Source organism: Bradysia coprophila, chromosome II (genome assembly GCF_014529535.1).
Source record: "Bradysia coprophila strain Holo2 chromosome II, BU_Bcop_v1, whole genome shotgun sequence".
Taxonomy (NCBI): Eukaryota; Metazoa; Arthropoda; class Insecta; order Diptera; family Sciaridae; genus Bradysia; species Bradysia coprophila.
The window spans coordinates 9,420,905-9,442,405 of NC_050735.1; the positions used below are offsets into that span (position 1 = coordinate 9,420,905).

Below are 21,501 nucleotides of genomic sequence, written 5' to 3' on the forward strand. Positions count from 1 at the left end.
GTTTAAGTACGTAGCAGCTCCTTAAACTGACAAAAATGAGTTGAAAGTCTGGAACAGCTCGATTTTTTGTATGGAGTAGGGTGTGGCGTTTTGGCAAAAGTATTTTGTTTTTAAGGCCTGCGGGTAGGTTCGATGCAGAATGGTCCCCTGATCACAAAAAAAAAAAACGAAGATTACATGTAGTACACCTTTGAAAACAGACTTTGTGGTCATAGAACCATAGTGAGATCAGTCTCGCCATAGTAAGACTATGCCAAAATCAATGACAGTATAAACCAGGTATGGTCTGTTCATACAAACCTCATTAGAGGTGAGTTTGTTTATATGAAATCGCTATGTCCTCCGCTGCATACAAAGTTTGACATTCGACCATACCTTGTGTTGATCTTCATTGGCCAAAATGACTTTTTTCTTCTTCTTTTTCGCATAAAGTAGGTAAAAATTGTAAATAAAGATACCAGTGAGTCGTCTTTTGACGAAAAAACGTGAAACCGAAAAGTTTTAACTTTATAAATTCCTGAAATATGTGATTCGCGCCATTTTCTACCCAAATTCCACATAAGGTCTTAAGTCCAATTCAGAGTCTTCCGCTTAGTTCATCCATGTACTTGACAGATGTGTTCAAACAATAGAATGTGGGCGGAGTTTACGTAAACGGATGAATTTTTTTTAGACTAAAAGCACCTTTATAGGTTTGTTCCAAGGCCATATGAATTGTCAAATTTCATCCATATAACCATAACCTCAATAATTACTCTGTGTAAATCGCGTAGGCGACGTTGCTCGATTTGTATGAAATATCACGTAAGCGACGTTGCTGTGGATGAAATTGTCGTTGTTCGGGTTGTCAAAGTTCGTGTTTACAGTTACTTGGAACAAACCTATATTAATTTGCAACATTAAAATTGCAGTTCACTCAGTTCATCAAGTTTTCACTAGTTCAGTGAATTTTGTTTTGATGAAATGTCAAATCGCCACAGAAATTTTTTAATTTCAAACAAGTTTGTGTCTAAAATGTGTACTATTCGCGTAAAAATAAGCGATTTAGTTTCAATTTCGATCAGACAATAGTTCTGAGTGTGCTCATTCTAGTGTCATAAACAGAATTTGAGACAAATTTTCAGAAATAATTTTAAAGTCGAATTAATTTGGTGAAACATTGTGGGTGTTGTAAAAATGTGAGTTTTAAAAGTAATTTGGTTTCAATTGTGCAATTCAGCGCTCAATTCCCTGAATCTATGTGAAATTCCCTGCAATACGTTTCTTGCTAATTCAGTCGGTAAAATGTGAAGAAAACATATAAAAAAGATGTTTTTATAGGTTTGTTCCAAGGCCATATGAATTGTCAAATTTCATCCATATAACCATAACCTCAATAATACCTCTGTGTAAATCGCGTAGGCGACGTTGGTCGATTTGTATGAAATATCACGTAAGCGACGTTGCTATGGATGAAATTGTCGTTGTTCGGGTTGTCAAAGTTCGTGTTTACAGTTACTTGGAACAAACCTATTCAGGTAAACAAAAATTCTTGACATGTCTGTCTAGGGATGGGCGATAATGATTTTGATAATCGATAATCGATAATTTTTTTTTCCGGAAATTAATCAAAATATATCGATAATCGATAATAATTGATATTTTGATACATTATCAAAATATCGATGTATAGATACATCGATATTTTCTTATAAAAACCCGATATATTTCGATATGTTGTTAAATCATCATTAATTTTCCGATTAATATCGAAAAATGGATATTTAGATAGTTATCGATAATTATCAAATTATCGATAATGGTTTGATTAATCAATTATCGATAATTTCTTTCGATCGATATTATCGATAATTTTGAACGTCTCCCATCCCTAGTCTGTTCATGTCCACAAAACACACCACAAAACTGAAATTACTTTGCCCGTAATTTAAAAAAACAGTTTTTTGGCGGAAATGCGTTTATTTGAATGTATGCACGTTTCCGGTAAAATAAAATAGTGATAAAGTCCACTACCTTTAACCACCACCTTTTAAATTCCATAATTAGTTGAAGTTGATTGGCATAGGCTATTTAAGTCTCAACTCCTCTACTCGAATAATTCCGTACACAGGAAAATTTCGATAGAAAAAATATTTGTTTTTTGTTTCGTTGCGTTTCGGATGAAGAGGAAGTGCTAGAAATTCACAAAAATAATCAATTTCTTCAACTGGTCATATCTCAGAGTGGTTAAATTTTAAACCACAGCACTGCTATCCTAGCATGAACACTGAATTGTCAAATGACAAATTTTAGGGCTTTAGTGATAAGAGCTATCGCTTAGGATTGCTTGTATTGTACATGTACCTCATAGAACGAAAATAAGTTATCTATCTTTACGAAAGAAACGCAGTGCCTACAGTGATTTAATCAGTCTCCGAATATTTGTTACGTTCATTCTGTGTTTAGTTTGTATTGTGTGTGTATTGTGTTTAGACCCAATAAGAACCAAAAGTACATGCAATTATTTTTCACCCCACTCGACCTTCTACGTTTCATGTGCCTAGAGACATTTCCATAAGAAAAGTGCATGCTTTCGGTGTTCGATCACCTTACACTGGCCAAACAAGGGTAGAGGATTTTTTTTTTAAGTGATTTTAATGTGGTCTTGTCTTGTCGTAATACCCAATCAAAATCTTCCTCAGTTAGCAATGTCAGTTATTACAATGTCCATTTACGACATTATTTTGGTTGCAAATTGTTTGTGAAAACAACCGATTCAATCAAAATGGTTGGTATCGATGTGTACTACCGTTTTCCCGCAATATATAAATTGAACTTCATTGAATTTTCAAAGGGGATACTCATTTTCTCCATGTGCAAAGCGAACTATATTGGGAGATCCAACTCTTGCATTTCACTCTCTTTCTCCATATGATCCTCTCCTTCTCCGGTCAGATGTGAGAATATTTCGAATCCGACATGAGCCATTTCTCGTCATTAACAAAACTAATAAATCAACACATCGTTCTCTGCGAATGTGTCTCTCATACGAAATTTTCACGAATATCATTTCGACTTACTCTCCTTGTACCACCGCTATTCCTTACGATATACACAGAAGAAAAATAATATAAAAGAAAAACCGAGGAAAAACAATCAAAATATACATTTCGGTTGGCCTAAAGGCGAACATCAATTCAGTTGTGTCGCGATAGTCACGTATGGAACATATGATGGTCCCTTGTGTACGTCATTGTGCACTGATTGTTGGTGCGTTTGCGATGGCAATTTGCACAGACTTTCGTTACGTTTAGTATAGTTCGTATGTTTGTGGATACACACACAGCGTTTTCTCGGGTATAGAAGTGCTTGAAGTGGAATAGATAATTCCGATTTTTCAATAAGAGCGAATTGTGTGTGGTGTTGGTTTGGATTATTAGTGTGTGGTGTGGATAGGCTGAACAAATTTATAAATTTTTTATTTTTCACACCCGAAATATTATGGATTAGCATATAATGCGACTTTGATTTGGGAAAAGTTTAGAGAAAGCGAATGGAAAGGCACCAAAGGAGAATGTGTTAATATAAAAGATGTGTGATCGTGATGATTTAATTTAAAAGTGTTTGGTTGAAATTGTTGGTATTTTTTTGCCACACCGTCTATATATGCGTATAGATAGTGGTGCTGGTGCCGCATTTATATTCGCAGAGGAGGAAAATGGTACACTGTGATTTACTTTAACGATGCGGTAACAAGCTGTGCGTATACGAAGAGTGTGTGCTCATCGTGATCGACGAATCAGAAAATTATATGAGACAATAAATCAAACGGTATGGGCTCATTATGTCAAATGATTTTCCGATTATTCTGTTTGGTTCGTTTTTTTTTTGTCGTAGATAGAAATTTATTCAAAATAATTCTTCACTTTTTTTGGTGGTTTTGGTATGAAGAGAATTGAAAAGACGATTTTAACCATTTCGATTTGATCTTTGGTATAAGAAAATAAGTAAATTTACATACAATCTTAGGGGATGAAAATCAATGTAAATAATCCCGATAATACGAGTGTTTTTTTCGGCTCAAGAATATTTGGAATTTGTTTGTATTTTTTATTCGTTTTCGTATTTTTATTTAGAGTTATATGTTACACTTCTTTGAGCAATCTTTAAGCAATTCGGGAATCATATTCAGAAGCTGGTACATTAAGTCACAATTTGTTGTATTAGAGAAATTTAGCCTATTTAACGAAAGTTAAGAAAACTGAAACATGGGGCATTGCGAAGTTTGTTTCCTTTTTAATTCCATAATCCACAAGTTCCACAAATGGTATCGTTGAATGGAGTTTTATTGATACTACCGGATCTCGGAGCGTTGAACAAGGCTCAACATTTTTTTTAGATTGATAGTATTTGGTGCTCCGGAATCTAGGACACTAGAGAGTGGTGATGGAAAACGGGTTGTTATTGCAATCGGTAAGTGTTGTAATTCTATTGATTGTCTGCTTGCCGATTCTTGGGTGTACGAAAGAGGGATATGTCTGTTACTGACCACAGATAATAGATTTTTTTAAACAGTCTCTGCGAGCGGTCAAAACTATTCATAGCTGAAGAGAGGAAACCAAAAGCAAATTGAATCGCTCTCATACACAGTATTCTCATACCAGAGTTCGTTGGAATTTATTTTTGAATAAATATGTTCATAAATTGATTCTATTTGCAATCCGTAATCCCAATCAGGTTGCCTCCCACTCATCCCGTAGCCTTATGTTTTAATACAATTCTTTTCAACCACACCGCAATACATTAGCTTATATTTTTTAGATTTTGAAGTACTAGATTCGATAATTCACCTAATATTTCATGGATAATATTGTTGAACCAAAGAAACAAAGGGCATAATCAATTCATTGAAAAGTTTCTGAGATAATTTAGTATAGAACTAAGGGATTAACATTTTCAAATCTTTGCAGGTATTGTAAAACTAGTAAATTCCATCGATATAATATAGGGTAGATTGGTACACACGAAGAACGAAAATTCGGAAATATATCACATCACACACACAACGACACAATTTTTTAATCACAACACAAAACAAAACGAAGGGACATTAAAATAGACATTCAAAAAGGAAGGTGACATTAGGATTTTGAAATATTTGAATGGCTTTCTTCCGCGCGCTTTCTCAGAACGTAGGTTAAGTTACACATACATTCTTACATTCTTTCCGCACAAACGTTCTTCGTGTATACCAATCTACCCTATATTACATCGATGGTAAATTCCGAATTATTTTCTAGTAATTCAATCCTTAAAGGAAAGATTGGGAAGAAAACTTTTGGTTAGATGTTGTTACCGATTTATTACAAAATAGTTCAGAGAGTATTGGGAGAAAACTTTAAGGTTGAGTATTGTGTTCATACGTTCCAATCGTTTTTCACAAAATTGGTCTCTAATATTTTCCAGGATATTTTCCATGGCTCATGCACTATTTCACTGAAAGATGTAGCTGCAACAAAGCTAATGTCAACAGAAAAATAATTAAAATTTTACTCGACAGATTTTAGTCAAATAAAATGCCATTGGTTAGCATAGCGTGTGACCTCAAAACTCCGGAACAGCTTTTCAATAGGCCCTACATTTTCTTGGGGACAAGGGTTTGAAAAATCGTTTCATCATATCCTTCTTTGAGGCTCTTATCGCCAAGCTGATAAAGGGCCTATTTAAAAGCCAATTACTGTTCCAGAATCCTCAGGTCATGTGCTATACGATGGCATTTTATTTGACTAAAATCCGTCGTGTAAAATACTAATTATTTTTCTGTTTTTGCAGCGACATCATTTAGTGAAATAGTGAATCGTTCTCTATCATTTAGAATTGAGATAGAATTGAGAAAAGAGAACTGATGCCGTAATCCCACTCAAGATATTATAATAGGCTTTTCTAACTGTCATCCTTAGAATCGCTAAAATTCGGATATGTGGTACCATAACGGTCCCAGTAATAAATAGATTTTTTATTTATAAAATAATAAAATTGGGGAATCGTTAATTGTTCTGATTGAAAACGTTTGTTTGATATTTATGTCTATCATCGATGTCTATCAAATAAATTAAAAATAAAACAGAAAATAGCCAAATGCAATTTTAGCACTTTGGTTTTTATATAATAGTTAAACGTGATGTCACTTCGACTCGCCCTACCACTCCCATCTACCTGTAAGCATTGATCACGATTTTCTTCTTCAATTTCTGATGTCATTGCTTCGTGACACCAAAAAAATTATGCAGACAGAACATGAGAATCTAGCAGATCATTTGTATGCATATGCAATACGCAACATATCTAAAATCGAAAATACTATAGATTTAACTATATTTGAGTTTAGATTTTAAAACTGGTACTTCAGCTGTTTAAAGTAAGTATCCCATAGCGTTTAATGTATTTCGCTACACATTAACCAGGTCTCGTCGCTTATTCCTGTCGTCATTGTCGACATCATTTCTTTTAGGGTCTAAACACTGGTTTCAAAAGTGTCGTTTCTTCTCATTGATTTTGTAGAATACAACGACAGTTTATATTGTAATGTTTATGATTTATTGAAACATATTTTAAAAGAAGAGAGAAGCTCACAAAGTACCAAAAATAACGACCTACCTACCTAAAACCATTACGTTCACAACAATATTTCACGTTACTCTCATCCTTTTGCAAGTGAAACCAGTATAAATGCCTATGCTCTATGAGGAGCTAATTTAATTATACACGAAAAAGTAATTACACAAATTGCTTCCTTTTATAATGAATTAGGAAGCTTCGAGCCGTTCATTCATATCCTCTTTCCCACTTTACTTGCACTATGTATACATACACTTACCCATACACGAAACGATAAAATGTTGGTTAAAATTTGGTGAAAATTTTCGGGATCGCACATAGAGATATGAAATCAACTAAAAACACATGTACAACAACGGTACGCAGTGTAACCTCTGCTGATACAGTTCTCTGATATCTAGAGCAATATTCCTAATTTATTTACGATTTTATTAAACATACCCGCCCATGATACACATTTTCTAAAACAATTTAATTTATTCTCTTCGTAGGAGTTAATGTATTACACATAAATTCACGCGGATGCTTCGCAATGATTTCTGCTCTGTGTATAGAATATTCAGATCCGTGGTTTATCCCGAAACGTTTCTCGAGAACGAAAATTAATTATATGTTTTGTTAATTAATTCGAATGTGGAACGAACGGGAAGGGGGACGGGTGGTTGCTAAAGGTGTACATGTGGAAGGTGCATTTACTCTTGAATAAACAGGCATTTAACACTATATCCCAATATATGTAATAAATTTGAATATTTATGATGTATGGAAATGGAAGCACCGAATTTTCGCAATATGCGATGCTCGAATGCTTCAATTTCGGTGAATTTACTAGCATATTCTCAATTATATACATGCTTCCCGACTACTGTAACACAGTGGGAAAACATACCAAAAATTTCAGCATACACAGCTATACGGTGAAATTTTAATTTAACTATAACACGCTGTGTATCCGATTTCGGTTCCGCACACATTTTTCTCTCTAAAACGTAAATATTCGATTGTAACCTGGAAAATTCGTGGAGTTTTCAACTTTGAACGGATATCATATTATAAAAAATCATTTGAAGTGGTTTTAATGAAGTGAGCTAAGTGCACTTGTCAGTTGAGTTCCATTAGCACCAGCGTATATTCATCTTCATAGTTCGTATGTTCTACTGGAATTTATGGATGTTTTATGAATGGAAATTTTGTAGATGAAATAAATTGGAATGATTGATGGCTTCATAACAAATGAGACGTTATGCCACTAATTACATTATTGCATACACCGATGTTCCTAAAGTTAAATAACAAAAGGCCATAACTTTGACTAACGAAAGTTTCTGTAACTGAATTTCGTTAAATACGATACGAATAGAAAACGTTGTGTTAATGAGGCTGCAATTGTCCGTTACGACTACTATTTTTATTACGAAGCGGTTAGTTAGAAATATCAAGGGATCAATTTTTTTTACCAGGCCCCACCTTTTGGGTGGGTCAGGTCCTTTGATTGGTCTTGATTTATGGTCTGCTGAAAGATGCAAAAAACATGGTGCATTCCTTACCTACCTCTTATTAAATAATAATGAAATTCGTATGAATAACAGCCCTTGCTTTGCTCTCGCAGCAAAGTTCACACTCGTTGAAATTTCATATTTTGTAAGTAATTTTAGCAAGTAAACTATCAGCTGTGAAGTTGCCCCATTTATCTATTTGCTCATGAATAAAGTATGCAACTCGTGTGAATTTTCACACTCGTTGGAATTATATTTTTTTTGTTACACAACACCTAGATTATTACTGCGATATTTTCCATTAACGAGCTTACCCAGGTGAGGTAATTATGTTCCTCGTTGAATAAAAAAATGTTTTTGGAAATCCGTTGAGAATTGCTCGAATTATTGTGGTATCATGCGACAAGACAAACACTCTTTTGTGTATATCTCTAAGATCACCCGTCTGGTATAGCCCATGTTCTAAAAAAAAGTTTTTTTTTGGAAATACGACGATAATTACTTGAGTTATCAAGGAATTGACTAGGTGTTTCAAACATTTTCATTCATTTCATTGTGTAAACCTTTTAGAGTGATTTCTATCAGTTAAACCCTGACTTTCAGCCGATTGAGATGGAATAATAAATTTTAGTTTTTACACAAAGATGCTACAGCTTGAATTGATGATAAAAGTAGTAAGTGTCTTTAAATGTACCCTTGGAAAGGACAACGAATTAGTAGTCTTAGAGACAACTCAATAGCACAGAGACTTCACATTGAATTGTCAGTTGTGGGTTCGAAATTCAACCGCAACACATGTGATTCTATTCAACAGATTGTTGTCCACAATAACAACATTTGATTGAATTGATTATTTGGTATGCGTCTCAGATTTAGTACCGATTTCTCTGTATTACATGATACTCCTTTCTCATTCACGTTGATCTGTTTCTGTTTTTCAGCTCTTTCATATCAGAAGCATTTAATATTGACCTGAGCCTGAGTGTTCTACCTTCACTGAAGAAACCTTAGGTCTTAACTTAGCGAACCGAAATTTCGTTTCAGTTTTATTTCAGGTTTCAGTTGAGCGTAAATCTGCCCTAAATTAAATCGGTTGATTCGTGTCATGTTACAACCCAAATAATTTACTGAAATTTACCAAAATTTACCGAATGTTTACTGAATTTATCGAAACATAAATTCGTTAAGTTTTGGGTAAATTGCAATAAATTTACCGATAACAGGCCCTGTTGCAATCTGTTCTCCACATGCTCCGAAACTGCATTATGCTCAAAACACACGGGGCATTTCGATCAAAATTTTCTTTGTTATAGCTTCGTTAAGCGTCAAAGAGAATTTTCATCGAAATATGTTTTCGATGCCTCGTGTGTTTTGAGAACTATGAATTTTAATGAGAAATTTCTAATGTGAATTGAACCTGTGGCCTCCATCCGAGGATAGGATTGTTCTCTTAATTTCCGAAAGGTTAATAATTGAAAGCGCACCTAAAACCTAAAACTTTACCACTTTTCTCTCGTCTAACATATTCAATTTGTGAATAATATCTTCAACAGATTAAATTATGAAAACAATCACTCAGCTTACCTGAACATGAACAATGCCTAACTTTGCAACCAGGCCCGGACTGGCCATACTGGGCGTTCGGGCGATTCCCGAAGGGCCTTTTGCCTCGGTCGGGCGATGACCCGAATGGGCTTTCTGAAAATTTCTTAGACTTATATTATTATCCAAAAACGCAAACGTAACGATTTCGTTTTGGATAATACATAATTGGTGTTGAAAAATCCCTATGATATATAACACAGAGCCATGACTCTCTGATGCTTGCTGCATAGTTTGTTTCAGGAGCAGGGATGTGGAGAGTTAAATTTCTCTACGTTCTGTTATGGCCTCGAGGATTTCAGTCAGTGATTATTTAGCAACGGCATATTAGTAAATGATATCACAGCGAACGTTTTAAAGTGGCTGTCGATAGAGAAAAATGTTTTCATCACTTATAGCCGATTAATGAAATGTTTGTAGTTTCTTAATGTCAATGGTGTAATGCGTGTAGTCGAAATCATTATACCTAGGCTGATACGATGACAAGAAGTCACCGGGAAGGACTGATCGGGAAATAAGCATATAAGCTGGAAATACTAACAGGAAAATATTCACCGGGAAGTATTCACCAGAATATAATTTGTGAGTAGAAAATCGAAAAATTTTCTTTTTTACTATCAACTCAGATATAATTGTAGTAACTCAAGTTTCCCGAAGAGTTATTCTGGTCAAAAAACAAAACCCTTGATTAGTTAATGCTTAATTATTCTGATAAGACAGTTCCATGTGAGCTCAGTATAAACACCGGAATGTGTAAAAATTTCGCCTTCAGCGCAATTTATGCATGATGTGTAGTAAATTGTGTTGCTTCAAAAAATGATACTGTTTTTGCATCGTCAAAGATCAATCTTAAAAAAATTTGCTCGCTTCGCTCGCAATGTCTTCACCTACTCTTTGAAAAGTTTATTCTTGTCCAACTGGAATCGGTGGTTTCAAATAATAACTCGGTTGACATTTACATTCACTAAAATCTTCACAGAAATTCAGAGTTGTAACTTGTACCGGGAAACCGATTTCAAATAACCGGGATTTCGAATTCTAGTCACCGGGAAATTTTGGCCTAAGCCGAAATAGTGTCCCGAATATGTGGGCCTTTTGAGTTTTTCCCCGAAGGGCTTTTTCGAGCCAGTCCGGCCCTGTTGCAACATTGAATCTACTAAATATTTCAAATCCACACACAACCTACTTTAAAACTGAAAACTTATACGTGGAGAGGTGTTGAAATGATTAGCTCCATAAATATCCATTTTAATTTACATTAACCTGTGAGAAAAAGGCGAAAAATTTAATTAACTTTCTACCATTAAAACGTCTACGCCATATTTTGGTAGTCTTCATTGTTTTGTGGCAAAATCCTAAACCCCGACAAGTTCCTAATTGACGCTTTCTGCAGAGACGGGCAAATTAAGTCTTCATTATGTTCGCACGCCACAAAGCAAACATACACATAATAACACAGTCGTACTCGGTTCTCGGTTTTATATTCAAATAACTCAAATTTTATGCACACACATAACTGGAACAAATGTTGTTTGTAAAATGTATTTAGTCGGCAAAAGTTGTAAAGCCATAAAACTTTTCTTTTGGGATTAATCTTTTTCAGATAAAAACACGAAAACAATGCCTGTACCACTAGCAAGCACACACACCCGATCCATTTTTCAAATTGTTTGTTCAGGCCCCTGTGTGTATGTGTATTACCTCAGTGAAATGATATTATGCGGTTACCGGTTATAATGTCTAACAGAAGATGGCAAATCTGCGCAATCTGCGTGAAGGTTTTGTGTACGAAATACCTTGGATTACTCCAAAAGTGTATGTAATCCACGGACTATTACAATCATGATTAAAAGTATATATTTTTCCAGATTGTACACATTGCACACCACTCGTATCACACAAAGTATATCTGCACACACAAGTGAAACAGCACCATCCCCAGACAGCACATTTTTGTTTCGTTTTAACTTAAATATGTAACATTTTATTGTTTTATTATTCATCGTGGTACGGGGGTTTTTCTTGACGGTGAATCATTTATCTTGAAACTGTTTTTATCCTCGGCATGTACACATCAGGTATCCTTATCATGTCTGTGTGTTGACATTTTACGGGAAATGTTTGCCCATTTATCCGCATGGTACTTTCAGGGAAAAACCGCTTTTACCCCGGGTTGATCTCATGTATATACGATTACTTATACTATGCTACACAGTAGATGCTCGTACTTGTTCCGTGTAAGACAAAGTGAGATCGATTTAAAATGTAAATAATTGTGGTTTACACATCCACAAGTCGACGGCAATATATTGTTCGTTGAACGAACACGGTCTGTTAAGCAGCCGGAGAGATGCACAACTGAGATTTCATTAATTTATTTATTGGTTGCTTGTGGTCAGGAAGGGAACTATTTGATTTACAACATGGAAATGTAAATCAAGAAATTGAGTAATCGCCTCCGCATAAAACAAACCCATACGAATTATCTTGATCAAAGCGTATAACTACACGTTAGGTCTCACAATTTAAAGACATTTTCTCCCATTTTGGTGCTTAAAGTGTTGTCAAACATTTTAGTAAATAGTACAGAGAAACAGTGACCATTGGGTCAAACAATAAAGTCTGGTCTACCACTTTAACTATTTCGATGAAGTTACCATCGCTGAGTATCTCCATTCTCCATGGGACTTTCAACTTTCGTATTGAAGCGATTTGTATTTTTTTGATGTGGGTTCGATGCGCTATGTATCGAACCAGACCTATATGCAGTATTATTTATCAAATTGGGATTCAATTAATTTATTGCATCGTCAAAGTCTGGCTGAATAAACAATTACAAAGAACAAGCATTCGACTAACTGCAGCTACACATAGCGACGCGAAAAAGTCCTAATCCAAAATTTTCTTTTGATAGAAAAATAAAACATAAATTTGAATTAGGTCTCCTTTGCATTGCTATGTGTAGCTTCAGTAAGCATCCCAGAAATGTTACATAATATACTGTATTTAATACAGTCCTATTATCACACCTAGTCCCATTAGTCTTATATTCATTAAACAGTCGGTTGGGCGGACTTACGGCTGACTTGACAAATATAGAGTCGACACTCGAGGCTTCACTCCCAATTATAACGTAGAACTTATAAGATCATAAGTTCTCTCACAGTGAAAAAACTATGGGGAAATCAAATCATCATCAACTATGCTTACCTTGTCAACATGAAAAAAAGACCTGCATCAGCAGCAGTTCGACGCGCTTCCAAACGATTTTAGTTATTAGTATCTATCTTCATACGAAGCTAACCTACACGACGTGACGTTGCATTTCTTCGTCTCTTTCAAGTATATGAAGAAGTAATGTTGTCCAACCGTTTATTAAACAGTTCAGAGAATAAGTGACCAATGGGTGAAACAATAAAGTCTGGTCGACGATTTCAACAATTCGGATGAATTTATCACGTCGACGGATGTCTCCATGGGACTTTCATGCTGAGTAAATTGTTTTTTCTGATGTGGGTTCGATGTACCATATGTATCGAAACTGACGTAGTTTCATCTATTGGTAGATAGTACCAACAGTGAGAGTATTATTCCAGATGATATTCGCAGGTTTGGATGCGAATAGTGGACGTTAAACTTTGCACACGGATTAATTCAGTAGAATCGAACCAAACCACTTCGTTACAAGAACAAATGCATTAGGATCGAACAAAATGCCCTAACGTCCCCTTTTTTCGGCTCGTTATTCTTTTTTACAAATATTCTAACATCACTTTTTTTGATGAAAACGTCCTCTTTGTCCTCTTTTTCTCATGCCTTCTTCTTTAAGTAAATTTGATGCGGCTCATACCTAAAAAACGAAATATTTTGGCTGCGCGGCGTTAACTAACCCTGAAAGTTCTCTGAAAGTTACTTATTAATACAACGAACTCTTCATCTCGAAAAAAAAAAATAATCGCTCGCTCCGCTCGTATTCCTTACCATCTCATTCTTTCATACATTAAAATAAAAGTTAGAAATTTGACAAGAAAGAAATAGTGTTACGTTGTGAGAGATCACCCAAGCATAAGGTAAAACGAAGTTTGTATTCAGGTAGTTTGGAGTGGATGTAATCACTGAGAAGGTATCCAAAAGAATATCAGGACAATTTCAGTGCATGCATATAGCCCAGAGTATTTTTGAATTTTTTGTTTTCACCATGACCTGTGGTGTAAATTACACAATAGTTGCACAAAGTGCATGTACAGTCGATGTAATTCCGCGTCAGAAATTCACTTTTTGTCCTCTTTTTTTAATGTGAAGGCGTCCTCTTTTTGTCCTCTTTTTTGACGCCGAAATGTCCTCTTTTTCAAAATTGAAAAATGGGAACCCTACCTAACGTTACAATTTGTAAAAGGATAAATTCCGTATAGTGTCAAACAGTTCGAGACAGATTATCTGAACAAATTCTACATGAAAAATATGATTTACCGTACAAATGACTATATTTGTCCGACAGAAAGTACATTAGCCAAATGGTTTCTGCCACTGTTTCGATCTGAGAGTGCAACTTCATAACTCCTCAATAGCTTTATAGAATTATTTTTGCCAACTCCTTATCAGGCCATGTCGATAGCGGCAAGGAAACAACTAACCACACGGAGCTAGTGGCTAGTCATACCCTGTTACATGTACAAATCTAGCGAATCACAAGCGAAATGAAAGTATGAAGCTTACTTTCATTTAGTTTCATTACCAGCTATGCTATTGGGACATGTAGTCAAGATACCACAAAGCTGGTACATATGAAGAAAAACATGTACAAGTGTTATGCAAGAACAAACAAATCTTCGTACGCTGACACAAGTACATGTGAGTGTTTGGTTCTAATATAGGAACAGCGAAATATTTCTATATTGTTGATTCGGTTTTCCAAATGGTCAAGAAACAACAACATGGTTTTTAAAAAAAAGAGAAGAGCTATGTACCAAACCTGGAACGGCCAGACCATGGTGCCATAAAGCAGACACATAGCTAATTAAAATTAGCGAAATGGCTTCTGCCGCTGTTACGATCTGTGGGAAAGTGTAATCAAAAGCTATAGAGTTATTTTTGCCAACATCTCGAATAGTGTCCGCATTATGGTTAATCTCAGCCTATATATTTTACACTGAGCCAATTCACTGCATAGGTAATAATGGTTAAGTCATAAGACTTCGCTAAAATATTTATTTTGTGACATTGGGGGCGAATAGCATCTACAATAATACTTCTACTGCTCGCACGGCTCGCACCCGAGTGGCGAACAACATCCACAATAATACTGCTACTATTCACACCCGATTGCGTATAGCAACTACAATAATACTCATACTATTCGCACCCGAGTGAGAATAGTCTATTTGTGTTTCAGATATATTTTTATTGAGTCCCATGACTTTTCGCAGTCGTTACAATTGTTTAAACAATTTTCACTGTTGTCTGATCCAGTTTAAACCATTAGCATGTCCTTTTGCTCCAAAATCCCTCTTCCATTTGAAATAAATATACGTTTTTGATAGCAGTCGTAATTCGAAATTCATTGGTAATAACACAGATTCAGTTCACATCAAATAAATTATTCTCGGAAATCTATTCGACCTTTTTTCATTTACATTTTAATTATTCGTTCTTTTCGGTTGTGCTTCTAGCCATTTTTTTGTTTTCAACATTCAACAGATCCAATACCATATTCAATGGATTAATGATGAATTATACGGGTTGTAATCCGCTTGTTTATAAATTTCGTCCAACCGATTATATATTTCCATATTCAACCGACCGACCGAAAGCCATTTAAATATTAAAATAATTTTTCATTTAATTTTCATAAAATTATTTATATTTCGGTTGGGTGTCAGTTTTTTTTTCGAAATAACCAGCGAAGTGACAAAATACATTTAATCCACATTGCGGTTTTTAATTACAACCACTGTTCCATCAGTATCAGTATCCCGACCGTCCATGTATTTAAAGTAAAAAAAATGATAAATTTAATTTTGATGGACTTGTCATTAGTCTCTCGTTGAACTAAGAATTTAAAACAAAATTTCGATTACATTAGCATACACACGCCAGAGAGTATTATCCCCAAACAATTTCGTTGTATCATCTGCTCCGAAATTCAGATGCGAATACTATCCCTCGACCAAAATGTACCACCCGCAAATACACGGGAAAAGGGTAAATGATGTTCATCAAATTTCAGTTTTTCTTGAAACCTTTCTATCGTCGGCTTTCGCTTACCATTATTATGTTGTGCAATCAATCACTTTGTCATAATTGTGTACGTATGGCAAAGAAGGACAAAAAAAAGAAATGAAGATCTGCTCTATATCTGCGACCACAAGGAAACCGAAATAATATTTTTTGGATGGATGTAAGATTGAATTAATTGTTTTGGATATTTTCGCGATTCGGTCGGGAGCAGCGGCATGATATTACAATATTTATGGGGGTGTACAATTTTGGAGAACATATTGGGCTTTCCGAGAAAATTGTGAACGTATTAAATATGTCGTCCTTAAAAACATCTACATTCTATGCTTATACGTTGTTGTTCGTTGAATTCGCGATGGATAATTAAAGACTTGCGACCAAATATTAATTTCTAACTTTTACATTTAATGAGTTATCGCTGTTTCGGGTGATTAAATTAATTTTTTATTCCACGAAATTATGCAAAATTGATACAGCAAACTATGATTAATGAGCAACAAAGATTTCATTATTCGAAGGACAGCGTATCAATGTTGGAGGCGCCGACTTTAATTTGTGGATGAAACCTGAATCAACCTGAATGTTTTCTTATGAGTCAAATATATTTACAGGCTGAAATAATGAGTATAATTGAAGTCAAGCGTATCGCGTTTCATAGCACACTCTAGCTCCAAGTATTAACACTCATTGTCAGGTGATTAAAGGACCCCAACGCCGACTTGTGTTTGGGAGTAGTGGTGCTCATACATCAAGCGAATCTGGGAGGAGTGCTGCTCTTTCAAGTAAAACTGGAAAGATGTAGTGGTGCTCATCATTCGAGTAGTGGTACCCGAGCCTCGCTTGTCCTTAGAAGTCGGCGCCCCTGGACCCCAATTTTTATGCATACAAAATTGTGTGTACGTGTGTTTCACACTTCACACAAAGAAGACATGCATCTTGAATGTACGAAATTTTTTCTATGTTTACATATGGTACTATGGCTACTCAATATTTTCCGTTATTTGCGAACATAGGCTTCTATCTAGGCTTAAGATCTAATTTAACTGAGCTTAAGCATTTAACTGTGCTTTCGTATTTAACTGGGCTTACGTATTTAACTGGGCTTAAGTATTTAACTGGGCTTAAGTATTAAACTGGGCTTAAGTATTTAACTGTGCTTAAGTATTTACCTTTGCTTAAGTATTTAACAGGGCTTAAGTATTAAACTGGGCTTAAGTATTTACCTGGGCTTAAGTATTTAACTTTTCTTAAGTATTTAACAGTGCTTAAGTATTAAACTGGGCTTAAGTATTTAATAAGCTTAAGTATTTAACTGTGCTTAAGAATTTAACTTTGCTTAAGTATTAAACTGGGCTTAAGTATTTAATTGGGCTTATGTATTTAACTGGGCTTATGTATTTAACTGGGCTTATGTATTTAACTGGGCTTAAGTATTTAACTAGTATTGAGTATTTAACTGAGCTTAATTATTGAATTGTGCTTAAGTATTGAACTGGGCTTAAGTATTAAATTGAGCTTAAGTATTGACGTTGACTTAGGTATTGTACTGGGCTTAAGTATCATCAACATGTATTTCTTTGACCAAAAAACATCATTTTACCTGAAAGTTCAGATCACGTACAATTATCGAAAAATAAACTTGACCCGTTCATAGTTAAATTCAAGCCTGTCAGGAGAAGAATTACTGTATGCTTTATCTATTCTCTACTTTACCAAAATTACTGTTAAAATGTTCCGATCACTTACGTCGGTTGCAACATTTTAATAGTAATTTTGGACCAACATTTTTGGTAGAATAGAGAATCGAGAAAGCATGCCGTAATTCTTCTCCAGATCTGAGTTCAGGTAACCTGAAACTTTCATACAAATTTTTTTTAGGAAATATACAGTGCATTTGACCTGTCTAATATGTTCAGGATTCAGGTCAATATAGGTCTGGCTATAGTTGATTCATTTTCATTCTAAAAGAGATTTATGTTTTTTAAGGTCAAATTCAGTTAAACCAAGCTCTAACACCGAACAAAGCGTTTATCAAAAACACAGGGACAAACGGTACAATACGACCTCATTGCCATAAAATAAGATGCATTGCCACACCCGTCTTTTCGGAAAGTTAAATGGAAACTTTTTTTTTCGGCCAATATTTCATTATGTCATTTATTTGCTGGATAGGTTTTTCTCTTGCATGCTTTTTTTATTTCACTTCTGTAACAACTCATGGCACAATGGGATGGAGAAGAATGTAAGAACATAGAGGAAAGAAGAAAAAAAATGAAAAGAATTGTTTGAGAAATTCATTAAAAATGTTCAGCGTTTGTTTGACGTGTAATGGCATTTCGACCGTTTTTGATAAGAGAAAAGTTTTCATTTTATTATTTTTTTAAGTATCGCAAAGTGTAGGGTAAAATCATTTTTTTTATAAGTGGGTGTGTGCGTGTGTTTATATTTGCTTGGCTTTTGCAGCATTCGTAAAAGGGATAACCGATACGTCAACGGTTTTATTTTTCTTGCGTAACGACTTTTAGAAAAGGACTTTTAGTTCAACGATTTAACTTTCTTTCTTTCGTCACGAAACAGTTTTCATTTGACCTATATGATACATTCTAAAAATGATAGGGCTACGGGAAACTCATTTGACATTGGATATTCTGACCATTTGTACTTATAGTAGGACGTCATTGAAGTCCGGTTAGTTGTGACTTTTGCTGCAACCATTCTTTATACATTCTACATCTTATAAAATTCCACTCAAAATTGACTTATACTTTAGATTTTGAAGTACTAGATTTATCAGTTGCATGAACATTATGCTCAAATTTTTCTTGCATCTAGTACTTCAAATTCCAGGTCAATATTTATGGATAGGAATTGAGTGAGTTGAAGAAATTGGTTTCTAGGATCACTGGAATGCCTGAGTGAAGTCCTTAAAATTGTTGAGATTCAACCAAACCGAATGAAACGTAATTTCAAACAACAGGCTCTGCTTCGAATTCACAAAATTTCATTAAAATAGAAAATAGTTCATAGATATGCATGTCCAGTGTACACTTACGTACTGTAATCAATACAATATATAGCACTATACCAGTACAGTGATGTGCTAAAATCATCATATCAATACACAGCACTATATGCCCAGTATAACTATATGCCCAGTATATGAGGGAATCTATACGCATAAAACTCTATCGTTTCGTTTTGTAGTTGACAAGATGAAAAAGTTTCTTCTTTGTTTTTTTTTCTTCTTCGTTATTGCTCATTTCCTTTTCCTTTTTTATTTATTTCGAAACGATCAAACTAATCCAATTAATTTCGAAGATATAAAGAGCCGAGTATTTTGTACAAACAAAGGCCAAAGGAAAAAAAAAAGTTAATGAAAAGGTTAAGTCGTCTTTAAGTGCAATCGAATTGTACGAATGGAAATGAACAGAATGAAAATCGATGTGTAATTAAGCAAGACCTATCGTTAACTTTCATTTGTTTTCATTTGCAGGAAAGGGAATATTAATGGCTGCAGAATATCGAAAGTAAACATCCGCACATGAACCGTATGTAATGCATCCACCTCAACAAATACATTTCACCAAATAAATAAATTTCATTTCGTTGATCCCATTGGGGTTCGTTAAAAAATTAAAAACAAAATTGGTGACAATGTAAATTGTAAAAAAAGTACGGCTGTGGGTAGGACATTACTTGAAAAAAATAAAGTTTTCGATTTAATTAAGCCGTCAATTTGACTGTAAAAATCGTCACAATTTCAACGAAAAAACAAATAATATAAATGAAAAATATGAAAAGTGAAGAATATCTGTACCAAGTGAACGTTGAGCAACAACAACAAAAAAACATATAACAAAATCGTAAAAAAATGAACAGAACTTCAGGAATAATTTAAATATGTCAAATACAGTGAAATTTCAAGTTCTTGCATAATAAATATATATTTTTCCATGCATTGCATGCCATAATATACACTATATAGATGTGTTGTGTGAGAACATTTTCCGTGAAAAATATTTTGCTGTAAAATGTTTTTGTCAACGTTATTGCTGCTCTGTGTTATAGGTGAGTGTTGGGATTTGTATTTTATGTGTAGACACACTTGTTATTATAAATTTTTTATCATTTTTTTTGACATATTTTTTCGGATATTGTTATTTTGACACAAATAATATATTTCGCTGGAAATTTATTATTGTTGCCATTAATACCGACGGGCTTTACGTCAATTGCCTTATTAATTTTATTTTCGAATTTTATTGGTTCCGGATTTTCAAAAGTGCCCTTTTTATTGTAAATGCAGTCAAAGTGCTTTTAATCAAAATTGATTCTGAATCTGTCATGCACGATACGGAGAAAAGAATAACCAAATCAAAAAAAAAAAACGTTACAAAATATTCAAATCCTCACGGCTGTCCTCAACGAAGATAAAGTTTTTTGAAAATGTACCCACAAAATGACTTCATATCTGAGTTCTGGGACCTAAATAGAGATGGAAACCACTTTACTTAGTCTTCAACTAGATCCTTCCTAATAGTCGACTGCGAAGAAAACGATTTTTTCCATATTTACATTTTCAAGATTATTCTGAAAGCGACGAAAAAAAATTGTTGCTTAATGACGTTTTTATATTTTTTGTCAACATTATTGCTGCTCTGTGTTATAGGTGAGTGTTGGAATTTGTATTTTATGTGTAGACACACTTGTTATTATAAATTTTTTATCATTTTTTTGACATATTTTTTCGGATATTGTTATTTTGACACAAATAATATATTTCGCTGGAAATCTATTATTATTGCCATTTATACCGACGGGCTTTACGTCAATTGCCTTATTAACTTTATTTTTGAATTTTATTGGTTCCGGATTTTCAAAAGTACCCTTTTTATTTTCAAAGTGCTTTCAATCAAAATTGATTCTGAATCTGTCATACACGATACGGAGAAAATACAAATACAAAAACACGTTACAAAATATTCAAATCTTATTCAGTGGGAGATGCGGGAAAAGAGACATTTCCCTGATTTCTTAATTAAGACAAAGATTTAAGGTTAGTTTACAGAGATATGAGCAGAAAACAAGTAAAACGCTCTGTATTCCTTGCTTTCTCTTTGATTTGTCACGTCAATACCTTCCATTCGGCGTATCAGTCATCAATATTAAGTCGAAACTTTCTGAGATAAACTAAAAAAAACATCTAAAAACAAGCAAATCACCTTGTTTTGCTTGCTTCCTCGCTAAGCTCTTCTCTTTCCTTTTAATCACTGCTTATATCTAGAAGTTTTCGTTCAAAAATAATTGCAATATGTTAAATGAAAGGAATTGAAAATTTTAAGAAAATCGAGTTCGTGCAGCTATTAGCGATAAAGCGAACAAAACCGAGCGTTGTACTTGTTTTTCGCGAATATCTCTAGAAATTTCTTTCCAATCTGTCCAAAACGTCTATAACTATCTGCCCAAAAAAGATTATCGATACCTCAAATGATAGCAATTGAGACAATTTCAAATGCGTCAGGTCTATAAAAATCGAGACCCTTTATTATTAACTTGTACTCAACTCCAG

The 21,501-nt window shown here is 34.4% G+C and overlaps 1 protein-coding gene across 3 annotated transcripts in view; it reads left to right on the top strand.

Annotated features, from left to right (window-relative positions):
* The first annotated feature begins 3,160 nt into the window (after nucleotides 1–3,160).
* The window catches only part of LOC119071374 (tyrosine-protein kinase receptor TYRO3-like), a 77,423-nt gene continuing 59,082 nt past the window's right edge, over nucleotides 3,161–21,501 (top strand). The window contains exons 1-2 of one of the 3 annotated variants that reach the window (XM_037176238.1): nucleotides 3,161–3,810; nucleotides 19,426–20,000. In XM_037176238.1, coding sequence (XP_037032133.1) covers nucleotides 19,964–20,000 — 37 coding nt within the window. In that variant the 5' untranslated portion in view covers nucleotides 3,161–3,810; nucleotides 19,426–19,963. Of the gene's footprint in view, nucleotides 3,811–19,425; nucleotides 20,001–20,559; nucleotides 20,602–21,501 lie in introns of those variants that run through there. The other 2 variants (XM_037176247.1, XM_037176256.1) reach the window with 2 other exon arrangements.